Source organism: Labrus bergylta, chromosome 2, assembly GCF_963930695.1.
Source record: "Labrus bergylta chromosome 2, fLabBer1.1, whole genome shotgun sequence".
Taxonomy (NCBI): Eukaryota; Metazoa; Chordata; class Actinopteri; order Labriformes; family Labridae; genus Labrus; species Labrus bergylta.
This window is the reverse complement of record NC_089196.1, coordinates 22,789,000-22,802,615: the sequence shown is the minus strand read 5'-3', so window position 1 is coordinate 22,802,615 and position 13,616 is coordinate 22,789,000. Positions and strand designations below refer to the sequence as shown.

The 13,616-nt window shown below is 38.0% G+C and overlaps 1 protein-coding gene across 3 annotated transcripts in view; it reads left to right on the top strand.

The window, feature by feature from the left end:
* Window positions 1-13,616, top strand: part of slc23a2 (solute carrier family 23 member 2) — a 39,518-nt gene that overhangs the window by 14,327 nt on the left and 11,575 nt on the right. Inside the window, exons 2-8 of one of the 3 annotated variants that reach the window (XM_020647440.3) lie at window positions 673-721; window positions 3,437-3,666; window positions 5,537-5,635; window positions 7,113-7,229; window positions 8,427-8,584; window positions 12,293-12,381; window positions 12,664-12,734. In XM_020647440.3, coding sequence (XP_020503096.1) covers window positions 673-721; window positions 3,437-3,666; window positions 5,537-5,635; window positions 7,113-7,229; window positions 8,427-8,584; window positions 12,293-12,381; window positions 12,664-12,734 — 813 coding nt within the window. The remainder of the gene's footprint in view (window positions 1-672; window positions 722-3,436; window positions 3,667-5,536; window positions 5,636-7,112; window positions 7,230-8,426; window positions 8,585-12,292; window positions 12,382-12,663; window positions 12,735-13,616) is intronic. The other 2 variants (XM_020647442.3, XM_020647443.3) reach the window with 2 other exon arrangements.

Here is a 13,616-nt window from a genome sequence, read left to right as displayed (position 1 = left end):
TAGTGACAGGATGGGAAATATGGATAGACTTCAGACTCACCCAAGAGAAAAAGTCGGGTCAGTGACCAGACTTATATGTGGCTTAAAACTTGTATGATCTTCTTGCTGCTTGTTTTGCTTGCTGTTGCCAAATTCTCCTTAACACAGCTGGATACCACTGTCTTCTTAAAGGATTGATTTTTAAATACAAGCATGTACAGCATGACTTGGAGAGTGGCTTGATTCTTTCATGACAAAAAATAATGTAATACTCATTCAAATTGTGCTTTTTCTGTGTAAGGTGTACTTTGGTTGGATACACCTGTGAGACTTTTTTTTTTTTTGTAGCTCTATCATTATTCCTTAAATAACAGGCACCCTCTATAGGTTAGAAACTTAATTGCAACACAATTCACTTTTCACTGCCTTTCTAAATCTACACTTCATTGAGAGTCTGAGTTAAACTCAACACATCAGTAACGGTACACACTAACTTTTGCATGTTTTTAAATGCTGTCTGTCAAATTAACTTATGTCTTACCTCCCTCCTCCTCCTCCTTATCCTTGACCCTCCTACTGTACCTCCTCTTCCCCTCTGCTTCTTCCCCGGTCTCTTCTTTCCGCTCTGCCTTCCTGCCGCCTTCTTCTTTATCTCTCTCTTCCTCTCCCTCTTTTTCTTGCCCCTCCACACAGATGCTCCCAGCCGCCCAGCTTGACAGGAGTGATGGGATGTGTCAACTAGGTATTACACCTATCCCAACATTTTACACTGCAAGCAGTTGGTGGGAAAGGAGATTCTGGGAAAAAAAGAAGGAAAATACATAGAGAAGGAAATATAACACAGAGGAGAGGTGGTGTCAGGGCACATAGTGTTGGTGGGCCTCTACTGTTCCTTGAAGTTTGTCAGAGCTGACAGTGAATGGTCAACTTTTTTTGTTACAAAACAAAACAAAACAACATATTTTGTTTAAAAAAATATGTTTAATTTAGAATCACAGATCTTACAGTTTTAGAATAGCTCAATCAAATTCTTGGTTTTAACACTAGAACGACCAGCATACTATCACAACTAGAAAGGCCATAGCGGTCATTTTGACTGTTTTACGAATTATTTGCATATAATTTCAATAATCAATATCAAATATAAGAATAAATGGATCTGTAATGTTGTGAAAGGTATAATAAACTTCAGGACACAAATTTGACATTTGAATAGTTTATCGACAACCACGGAAACAGCAGCCGGCGTTTTTTGCGAATGGGAATGATCTCTGTATCATTCTCAGGTTCAATCTCAGAGCCAGTGTCAGATGAAGTTTCAAGAGACCAGGAGACATCACTTTCTGTATCTGAACCTGCGCCTCCATCAGACTCTGCCTCATCAAGGCTCTGGAGCCTCTGTGGCAGCAATCCTCCTCCTTCCTGACACTTCGTTCTATTCTGTTCTAAATCAGATCCTAATTTACTCTATTCTGCCTTTTCAATGTTGATTAATTCAAATGTATGTCTTCTATTCTTTCTATATGGATTTAGGCGGGTAAGCTTTCTTTCCTCCTTGGCTCGAGCGTTATAAACAATAGTTGCTAGGCAACGGCAATGCGCACCTTCAAGAGCGGGATAAAGTAGCAAATACTGGAATGATACAATGGCTATAATGGACTTTCAAGGTAGAAATACTCAAAAGTCTTTTGTGTTTTTGATAAAATAACAATGCTAGAATAAAATATAGACACATTTAGGAAAAGTCACGGTCCTGTAGTTACATAGGTTTTATTTTAAGTAAGTTATTACATTGCAAAATTTAAAAACAGTCAAACTGACTGCCTTGGTCTTTCTAGTGTTAAAGTTGTTTTTAACGTGGATTCAAAGTAATTGTGAGACATGTTCACGGATTTGTATACACACATATATCTTAAATGAGGACAAAAATCTTTATCAAGTTTTTTTATTGATACCACTGTCATATAAGATCAGTGTGTGTGGGGTTGGTTGGGTAACTCTGCTTCTTAGTAGTAAATTAAATGAACTTTTTAATCATGAAATGAAAGCTTGGTATAACAGTCCAGTGTGACGCAGGGAACATGAAGTTCACTCTTATCCATCTGAGATTCTTTGTTTATTCAGAGGCTTATGTTGACATTCAGGGCATTACTAAAGCAACATTGAAATAGTCTTTGGTGTTGCAACACTACTTCTTGAATGAACCTGTCAGTCATCGTTGATGAAGTACATTTCTGCTGTTTGATTTTCAGTGGCATATGCTTCATGTGCTGGATTAGGACATGAGTCTGCTCAAGGAGCCTTAAAATAAAGACTTTGTTACAACAACAACACATTATTTGAGCTGTGTTAATGCACTGAACAGTGGTGCCAGGCTTATTGCTTAAGACATGTTGTCTGCTGATATCTAAAGCTTGATTACCCACTGTGTGACTTCCATCTGTAAGAGAAGAATTCTTTCACTGTAGTGCAGCTCAGAGAGTACTTGTTTAGTGTCTTAATCTTTATTCTGTCAGGAAGTTTCCATAGTCATGTTTCCTAATAATAAGTACATTTTTGGAATGATGGAAAACATAAATGCAGTATAATCCTCTGATACTTTAATCAGTTTACCAGACGGGAAATAAAAGTGGCCTTTTGAAATCTAACTAATCTACAGGAGAAATTTGGACAGAGGTTCTCGGGTTTGTGCTCCAGTTTTAAATACTTGGTTGTGTTAGTATGTGACTGTTTTATGCTGTCTGTCTTAAAGATACAGAACCATAGCTGTGAGGTTAAACTGTCTTTGTCCTCTCTCTCTTTCTACCTCCTGTACATTTTCCATCATCTCTCCTCTTTTCTCATTCTGTTCCTCTGCTCTACCAAACTACTGTTCATTTTTCACTACTCTGCCCTGCCCATTGCATAATCTCTCTTCTCTATATTGTTCCTACCTCCTCTCTTTTTGTGCCTGTGAGAAATGTTGGCAATGATTGGTGTAGGCAGCAAGTAACCATGTTTTACTAAGAGTGCTCTTCTTTATTCTGTTCTTTGGTACTACTGAAACAATTTGTCCATTATTATTAGACTTTTTAAAATGATTATTCCTGTCTGAATAATGCTACAAATTCGACTTAATTCCCAGAAAGATTATTTAAAAGATTAGTTTATAATCAGACATTTGATTAGCTGTTCTAATGCTGGATTGATTTATCACCTTGTCAGGCATATGGAGTCAATAATCCGACATAATCTGTCGCAGCTCAAATATGACTGAAAAATCAGGAAAAGCAAACAAATCTAGCCAAAAAACAGAATATCGATTAATATTCTTTAGCCTTTCAGATTGGAGTATCAAAGACAAACTACCCAACCTGAGATCAGTCAATAAGCTGGTTAGGTTAGGATACATAAAACTGTCAAATTATTTCTTTAGTTAATCTCTCTCGGTTTGTCTGTTTTTTTTTTTTCCCCCAAGCAGGTGAAGCAGTCCTAGACGATGTTATCGGACTGAAGGATTCGTCTGCAGTTTTCACATCAGAGCGAGACAGAGGAGGGACAGAGAGAGAGGAGGAGGAACAGGAGGACAACAAAGACACAAGCATGGGTGTGGGGAAGAATACCACCTCCAAGTCGTTGGACAGCAGCAGTGAGGGAGGAAAATATGAAGAGGAGAGCAAGCATGGAGCAGATTTCTACCCAATTCCGGTACATGACTCTTTTAAACGTTGTCATAGACATGTTATGGGCATGCCCAAAGCAGTTTCACATAATCAAACAAAAAACAAAGACAGGGTTTGGTCTATATCCACCCAGCTGTATAATTACTGTCTTAATCCTTCTCCTCCCCTACTCCTCCACTCTTTCTTTGACTAGCAAGCTCAGATTTGGCATTCTCTTTACTTGGAACTTACTTTTGTCAGCAGCAGGCTCGGACACACACACACACACACACACACACACACACACACACACACACACACACACACATACATCTGTACACTTTACAGCCTTTTGGTACATGCTGCTGCTGCCCCACCATTCGGTAGTTTCTTTTATGTTAAGGTCAGAAGCCAAAATTAACGCAATGTTCAATAATAGTCAATAGTTTTGTGTGTTTTTTATATACAAAAACACACAAAACATTGTTTTCATACAAATGTTTATACCCAAATCCATAAGTGGAAATTTACCAGAAACATTTACTCAAATTCTGTACTTTTGTACTACTTTTAGTGACTTGCGGTTAATGAAGTGTGAACATGGTCAAGTCAACTTTATTTATATAGCACATTTATAACAGCCGAGGCAGACCAAAGTGCTTTACAGTAAATCAGGCAAAGTACATTACATCCAAAACATCATTAAAAACATGTAAAAGCAAAAATTAAAAGTGAATTAAAACACAAAACAATAGTAAAAGTTCTAATAGACACTGCTGCTGAGATAAAACACTCAACTAGAGGTAAAAGCCAAGGAAAATAAATGTTTTTTTAAAAGTGACTGGTGAAGGTGAAATTCAAGCAGTTAGCAGTCAAGTTTTTGCAGAAGGAAAGTCTTATTAACCTCATTGTATGAGTTTGTGGAGTTATAAACAGAGAGCAGTCAAACTTGTTTTTATGCAGAAACAATAACCTTAAATCAGAGGTCACTTACCTTTTAACACATTGTCTTCACAATGTTAGGATGTTATGCATTCACCTTATAAACTTTACAAGTTCACTGTAAGTACAGTACTTGCAGCTTCATCCAAATACCATTTTATTGTCACTGATCCCTGCAATAGAAAGTGATGTAAAATATGGTACAAGTCTAAAGTTTCCATGGCTCTTATGTTGCCTGTATTGCTCATTGTGGGGAGGTATTAGTGTCCCGGTATAACCCTGAGGTTATAGACGTTCATGTCCAACATTTCATCAAAAACTCTGCTGCTCAGTGTTTACTCTGAGCAATTCACCACAGAGTATGTAAGCATTAAGGTCATGCATGAAAACAGTCAAAGGTATTTCCTTTGCTTTTGCTGCCAGAAGAGATGACGGGACTGTTGATTCATATCTTGGCAGTAGATTCGACTTGTCGGCTGCTTGTCTTTACTGCCAGGACTAGCCTGGCTAAATCCTTCCATCTCTTTGTATCTTGTCCTTTAGGAATGGAAAGTATTGTATTATACTTGAAATGCACATATTTATAATATTTTATCTCCCTCAGAGTGTGTTCCTTTTCGCTCCTTTATATGATTGACATGCCATGCTCTTGGGACTAGTCTTTTTCAGATACTAAAGGAGCCATAAATCTTTTTCTAACATGATTCTGCACACATGTTTTCATGCTGCCAAATAATTTTTTGTTTGTTTGTTTGTTTTGTTTTTGACTGCCACACTCTTTCACCTCGCCTGTCTCTTCCTGTGGCTTTGTAAGCAAACCAAAACAGAATACCAGGTGTCATCATAAATCTGCTGTCTGGTCCAGGATGCTCTGGCATACTGTCCTTTAAATTGCCTTATCTATTGCTGTATTGACTGAAAGGGGGTTATATTAAAACTCTTAACTGTATGTATATGTTTGTTGATGTGTTAAGGTGGTGGTCAACGGAGTGGGCGGGGCAAGTGGAGACCAGGATACTGAGAACACAGAGCTAATGGCTATCTACACAAAAGAGAATCAAGGAGCAGAAAAGGTAAATCAAGAGACATTTTTTTGTGTATTTCACTAGTCAGAGTCAGAGTGTTATTAAAATGCAAAATAAGCCTCTATTTTAGGAGAATGACGCACAGTCACGTGGTTTGAAAAAGCTTACTCATAATCACACGAGAGAATCCCTCACCTTTCCCCCACATAGAAGATGTAATCCTCATGTTTTCAGTAGCAATGCTCTTGGTTACCTTAGCAACAACACGTGTGGTTTAATACAGCAAACAATCCTTGAACACCAACTGCTGTATCAGTTAACGAGGCAACCAAACAAAGTTGCGTTGTTTCGTAAAAGAAGTCACATGGTGTGAGTAGTTTTCCACACAGTATCAGAGCGTGAGAGCACTTTTCTCGCTGACTAATGGCAGGTTTCCTGCCTGTTTCCCCTGAAGGCTCACTGTGGCTGTTTTATTACATTTCATAGATTAAAAAAAAAAAAACTATTGCGGTGTTTTATGAAACCGTTCTGATTCAAAATCATCTTGTGTTTCTTCTATTGCATCTTTTAAACGTGGAGCTCAACAGAGGCTGTAGGAAATGCTAGAGTCAGCAGCTCTCATACAGCAGAGAGGAGAGTAAACAGACAGCGTGGCTGATATCAAAGAGATATAATCGTCCCCTTAGCAACAGTAACCGTGAGCAGAGTTGGAGGATTTCTCACTTAGAATAAAATAATTTTAGTAATGGAAATTGCTAGAAATGTGTTATTCTTGCAAGAGTCTTTTAGTGGGTGGGTCCATCAGGTGTGTGTGTGTGTGTGTGTGTGCGTGCGCGCGTGTGCGTGTGTGCGTATAGTAGGTGATCTGTTTATAACATTCTGATCTCACACTGTTGATTTTGAAACAAATTGAACTCTCCTGTCTCATTAAGGTAAACTCAATATAATGAACTAGCTTTCTTTTAATGTGCCTTAAGAGCAAGGGGAAACCATGATGTCCAATAAGTCATGACCAGTTTTCAGTTTTATCTTCACAACAGCCTTCGTTCATGTATTTTCCTCTAAAAGTTCCAGTACCTTTTTAGTGTGAGTTTTATTTCCAACACAACTAACTTCTATATGTATGTTGTTTTGTGAATCAAAACAATCACGCTTACTTAAATACTTTTTTTAAACAGTAAAACACAGACTCATCTGCAGTGTAACTACTACAGAGAAATGCTGATGATATTTAAAAAAAACAAAAATCTGTGGCTGACTACTCTCTCTACATGTTGTTTTTTTTCTCTTTCCTGTCCTGTGCTCTTTTGTCGTTGTAATGGTGACTGTGCATTTTCCTTTACTGAGAGAATACAGTTGTGTGTTTGCATTTTACCCTCATCCTTTCTTTATCCCTGTGTCTCTTTCTACTTTGATTATGCCCTTTGACCCTTCACATAAGGAGAAAGGTATAGGACAAGTTAAACATGTCAAGAAAATATGATGAAATAATCATCCTTTTTCTTTTGTGTCATTGTTTATTCAGAGCTCAATGTCTGAGACGTTAGACAGCACAGACAGTATTGACGCCAGGAGGATGGATATGATCTATACTATAGAAGACACCCCACCCTGGTACCTGTGTGTGTTCTTAGGCCTACAGGTAAATATAAAGACTTAACTGTGTTACTGTTTTGTTTTTGTTCCTAAATCTTGGCTGACTTAAAGGAGCTATTATCAATCATTAAAATGTTTTCTGTACATGAATAACAGATCTGTTTGTTTCTGTAAACGTCTGAAAAACATCCACTTACACAAGTCCCGTATAATCAGAGTGAGAGTGTCATAACCTTTTCTGTGTGTTTCATCATCTAAGTGCAGTATTTTACATTCAACTGTCCACAGTGTTCATTATCTAACTGAACACAGACTCCGATATAAGATTTAGGTCACAGTAGTTGTATTGTTGCTTGGTCAGTGGGTTACTGACATGTTGTGTTCATATCTGAAAACACACATTGTCCTTTATCATCTCTCTCTATCGCTTAGTCATCATTCTATGGCTCCTTTGTATCTGTGAAACTCAGGAAAGACAACACCCCTAAGGGACTTAGTGAGCACTTCAGCCCCGTCAAAATAAAAGCTCAAACAAGATGTAGTAAACTTGTCTTTGAAAATATATTCAAACTTGGATTTTATGAAATGCTTATAAAAAAGGTAATACATACAGAACAATAATTCTACCATCTTCCAATCTTTTAAATTCCGTTTGGCTTGTCTCCTAATGAATATGGCATTGACAATGTTCCTTTTATCACATTTAAGAGTTCATGTTTTAAAGTCTAAACAATCATTATGGTGCATTAAGTTCCAGATTTTAAATAAAGGTCTCCAATTCCTCATCTGCCAAATTTGGTTCATATGTTTTTGGTGCATTTTTCCTTTAATGTATGGAAGCTAGTAACACCCAATCCTTAAAAAGTATGCACACTCATTCCCTACTGCCTACATAGTAAGTTTTCCGTAGTGGACTATATGTTGCACTCGTTGGCACAATTGGGACTTTTTGGACACTATAGACTGTCTCGCCAGCCACCAAAATGATGTTATTGCTTTCCCACAACTGAAATGTTCAGCAACGCCTGCCAGGGATCCATAATAAATTACGGGAGATTTCAGTGATAACTAATACAATTGTACTGAGTGTACAAAATAAAATTAAAGTTCTGTGTTTTTAACAAAATAAATAAAACGATGAAACACATCATGCCACGGCACAAATTGTTTGTGCACACAGACTAAAACCTACCGTAGACACACACATATTTATGCATTGACTCTGGGCTTCTTGTCTTTGCAGCACTACTTGACATGTTTCAGTGGAACCATCGCGGTGCCATTTCTCCTCGCTGATGCGATGTGCGTCGGCTTCGATCAGTGGGCCACCAGCCAGCTCATTGGGACCATCTTCTTCTGCGTAGGGATCACCACCCTGCTACAAACCACAATAGGATGCAGGTAAAACACACACACACACACACACACACACACACACACACACACACACACACACACACACACACACACACACACGTATGTCTGCTTCACAGGGACATAAGGGATGCATGAATACACACAACTCACAGTCAGAAGATTCCTGCTCACACTACCACCCACCCTCCCCCTTTTTCTTTCACTCTCTCCCTCTCATGTCTGAGTACCACTTAAAGACAAGAGGCATTCTCCTTTCTTATTCCTTCCTCTTCATGTCACAGTGAGGTGTGTTTTAAGTGTATGTATTAAGTAGATGCTTAGACGCTTTTTTCCTCCTTGTGGGTTCGCGAAACCTCTAAACTGTCAATTTTATGTAAATTAATGTCAAAGTCTAATAGGCTCATACAGGCCTTTTTATTCTTTGTATTCTCTTGAATTGAATTCTCATAATTTGGCTACATTTGCTTCATGAACAGTAAAAATGATGTCTTGTTGAATTGTTTCAGGATTATTCATAACATAAGTTTTACTTGTTTTTGACATCTCTTTCTAAGCCTGAGTGTTCCTCTCAGCCTGTTTTGGGCTGCTTTATCTTTACAAAATGTAAATCACAGTCATGCATAGCATTTGTCATGTATGCACATTTCTATCGGAATATGCTAAGTAAGAATTTTAGGTTCTGTGTTTCGTTCATGTGACTGCAGTCATATGGCGCAACTTAGAAATCTTTTAGTGAGCGCAGAAAGTCAACTTTCCAGGCGCACAATGAGTGCATTTCCGTAACAGAAGAGGAAGAGACTCTAGAAACTGTTTTCCTGCAAGCCGAAGGACTGATTTGCACACGCTTCAATGATTGCATCACTTTTGGACAAGAAACACAGATTACACTGACGCCACAGTCAGGTTAAGTGCACGGGAATTTCTTAGTTGTTCCTTGCTTTTGGACAGACAGGTATGCACATGTGAGGAAACAATCAGCAGTCAACAATATTTATAATTATCCACATGTTATACATATTTGTTCATATCACCTCGTGTCCCCCTGCTGACTCATCACTCACATTCCTCCTGCTTTGTCATGTCCTCACCCAGCCCGCCAGGTGATCCTCACTCTCACACTATCCGGTACCTGTCAGTCATCACAGTCTTGTAACCCATTGTTCTTTAAAGCGATAAGGTTACTCATACATAACCTGATCTGGTCTGCATATGTGTTTAATAACTCAGATAAGATAACACTTAGTTGTCCATTTGCATGGAGATTTGTCTTGCATTACAAGTTCAGAAATCCTCTAGTGTGTAATTATTAAATGCTAAGGTTTAATCCCTCCCATCATTTGCTTATAGAACAACAAATGGCGAATGGAATTCACTTGCATAACATCTGTCTTGTCTTCTGGACCAATCAAGGCTCTTTTCACTACATGTTAGCATCGCCTTTTTCACACATTTATACACCAATTAAGACCATGCAAGGCTGGTTATCAGCTTATCATTCACACAACTGGCACTGGAGATGACCTGTTCTGTATGTTTTTTTTATAAATATGTCTGACAGCCAGCTTATATTAGCCTGAGGTTGTATTTTTCTTCAATAAAAAGGGGCATTAAGTAAGGTCATTCACCTCCAGTTTCATTCTGAGTGTTTCATTATTGTTCCTGCACTGAGGCAGCAGCTGCTGCTCTAATCAAATCAGGCAAACCAAAGACAGACACAATACTTCCTGTTGTTTTTGACACCCTTCCATGGCCTTCGCTGATAACTCAATAGAAATAATGAAAACTATAGTGAGAACAGAAATGTATTTCTTGCTTGGTATCTGCAGAAAAAGATTCCTTATATATATGTATATTGTGTTTCCTTTCCTTTCACTGGCTATAGGAGCTAAAGGGATATTGCATCTATCGAGGGTTGCCTTTCCACCCACTTTGAATTGCCTTGTTGTTGAAATGTGCTATCTAAATAAACTTGCCTTGCCTTTCCATTTATATTGGAAGTCTTTTAAAGAGACATTTTCAAATAGTTGAGAAAGAAGCCAAAAACTCCTCATTCATTATTTTCCTATCATATTATTAATCATGCTTAAAAAAGTAGATCTGACTTTTTGAATTATGTTACTTATAAATATCTGTTATTGGCCTGATACATAGAAATAAAGTCATCTTTATGCATTCAAAACTTATGCGTGCTCTCTGTCACAAATGTGAAGTCTTGAAAACTTTGTAAACTTCTGTTGGTGTTAGATTCCCACAATGCCAACATTTTCTCTCCTGTTTGACCACAAAAAAAGGGATCAGATTTTGTCCAACAGTGGACGTCCACTGCCCGATTAAAAAAGCCTCCTCGCTTAATCAGTAGTTAGGTGTACTATATGTCAGTATGTAATGGATAGGAAACAACAGATAAACAACAGCTGCTGGCATTGGTTCATTATTTTTCAATGGGCTGATGTCTCTTAACAAGGCTGATAATGATGTTATACCGATGCATTTGGTACATCCCTACTCTGAAGCTCAGTCTGAGAAAATTGTTTTGATCAAATCTGTTTACGAAGCACCTCAAGTAGTTTTCACAGTCAACAAACTGCACCTGAAAGCTAAATTGAAAAACATGTGGCGACACCCCTCCATATTAAAAAGACAGATTTTATATTTATATTTTCTGCAAACATTAGTTGATACGTGCTTCAGATGCCAGGTGATATTTGTTTTGTCATTGTCAATTGGCTGATGATTCTAAAGTTAAAAACTGTGACAGTGATAAGCTGAAGTGACACAGATGTTCTTATCTATGGTTCTGTCTGTGTATTTCTGTCTCTTCAGAAAAAGAATGAGGAAGGGAGAGAGAGAGAGGAAAAGGTGAACCATGACGAAAGAACTTAGTTGTGTTTTTATTTTTCTTCCTTGTGATTATAAACATATATTATACGTCATTAAAAACTATAAGAAAGTAATCCCAGTACTTAGTCCTCAGAACAAAAGAAGTTAAACACAAAAAACAATGGCGTCTTTTTCACGCACTCTGCTTTTGTGTTCTGACAAAGATCTACTTTGGAATTTGGTTCCAAGTCAGCATGCAGGTGTCCCTTGGTTACCAAACAAGCAGGTGTACTGCTTATGGTTCCAGTATGAATCTTCACTTCTTCTTTCATGAGAAAACAAATGTCCTCCATCCCTTTTCTGACTCAGTCACACACTACTATTTCTGTCCTTGGCATTTTCACTGATGTAACGTCATTACAGTTTATTCATTTATTTATTTTTTGTTATCTCTGATCACATCTTATGATATCCCTCTGCCGTCCAGACCGCTCATGACAGCCGTCGTATTTAAAGGTCAACTGTAGTTCGGAGCGCGGCTGGCCGTTATATTTATTGCTCTTAAATGGCCATTGCAGAAAATTGGAAGTGCATGAGCGATCCGGGGCGGTTTTGAGTGAAAGAGGAAGACGACAGGGGAGGATGGGAATTCAGACAGAAGTGGAAATATTGCTCAATCTGTTTAAAACTGACCACATGTTACTCAACAAAACACTAGCCAGATTCTTACATGAAAGACAGAAAATAATCTTTGTATAATGTGAATAATGAGGAAGATTATCATGAATTCTACAACCCACAGTGATGTTATTGAATCTTCTGTTGTTGAGTCCCTCTGTTGTACGGCTGTGTGTTTTTTTGTTTTTTTTCCAGACTCGTGACTTTTCTATTTGTTGACCTTGTTGTCCTTAGGTTGCCTTTATTCCAGGCCAGTGCTTTTGCCTTTCTCGCACCGGCCCGAGCCATCCTCTCACTGGACAAATGGAAGTGTAACAACACAGGTAACCCGTCCTCCGTCTTTCACTCATTCTATACAGAGAAGTCTATCTGATATGAAGTTAAAATCACAAACTGTGGAATACTAGATCTTTGCTTTCTTTGATCCCAACTCCAAATTCTGTCAGCGTCAAAGGCAGACAAGATGGCAGAGAATTTAACAGGCCTCAGATAGGATTAGCTGTTTTTTATTTATTTATTTGGCTGTTCCATATTCATAAGTAGAGTCGTGATTGACACAGTAGTCTAATTCATTTGACATCTCCCCATCTCTCTTTTTCCATCAGGTGTAGTTCCAGTTTTTAACAGCACAGAGCTCTTCCACACAGAGCACATCTGGCACCCCAGGATACGAGAGGTAAGACAAAAAAACACAAGACAAAACAAAGTCTTAAGCTTTAATAATAATACTGCAAAGCTGAAAATGTGAAGGTGGGGGATAAAACATAAAATAGCTGCAGGAAAAACTGCATGACATGTTTGTAGCTGTTTTGAACATTTGAAGTAAACTTGGTAAACATTAGTGCACGATTTTTAAACAGAGCTTGAATAAGTCCTTATCCAATATTTTTTTCACAACTAAAGCAGAAAAAAGGATGTTTTATGGATCAACAAGCCAAATAAGTTAAGGCCATAGAAAGCCAAATAAGAGTATCACTGTTCATGTATGGCCACAGGGTTTGCTTTTATGTGACAGGAGCTGTTAATTTCAGTTAACCTTTCCCGTTTGCGCAAGCCTGTTGAGTAATTGTCATTATGTGACGACCGAATAAGACCAAACTCAATCAGGCTCAATCGAATTATTGAGGGGAACATCAATGGGCTGAAGGCAGGAGGAACGTGCAAAAGTTGACAAAAGGGAACACAATGACAGAGCAAACGGGATTATCACTCAGGAAGTATCAAATTAAACACTCCAGATGAATCTGTAAACCCATCTCCTCCAACCTTGATGTCAATAAACGGTTCCTTCTTTTTATTCTTAAATCATATATGATTACACATATTATTGAACTAAAGGTAAGACAAACCTTTTGTTCAGATTCTGTATGTGTATCATGAAGGTGAACTGCAAAGCAACCTGATAATGTGACTGAGTGGAGACACATTTCATGATAGGACTTGTTACTTAAGGACGGTAGACTCATTCATGAGCTTTGCTTATTTTGCACTGCTTATTTTGCCTGAAGTTGAAATGTAATATTATATTTAATTAAGGTTATATAACTTCTTTTGACGC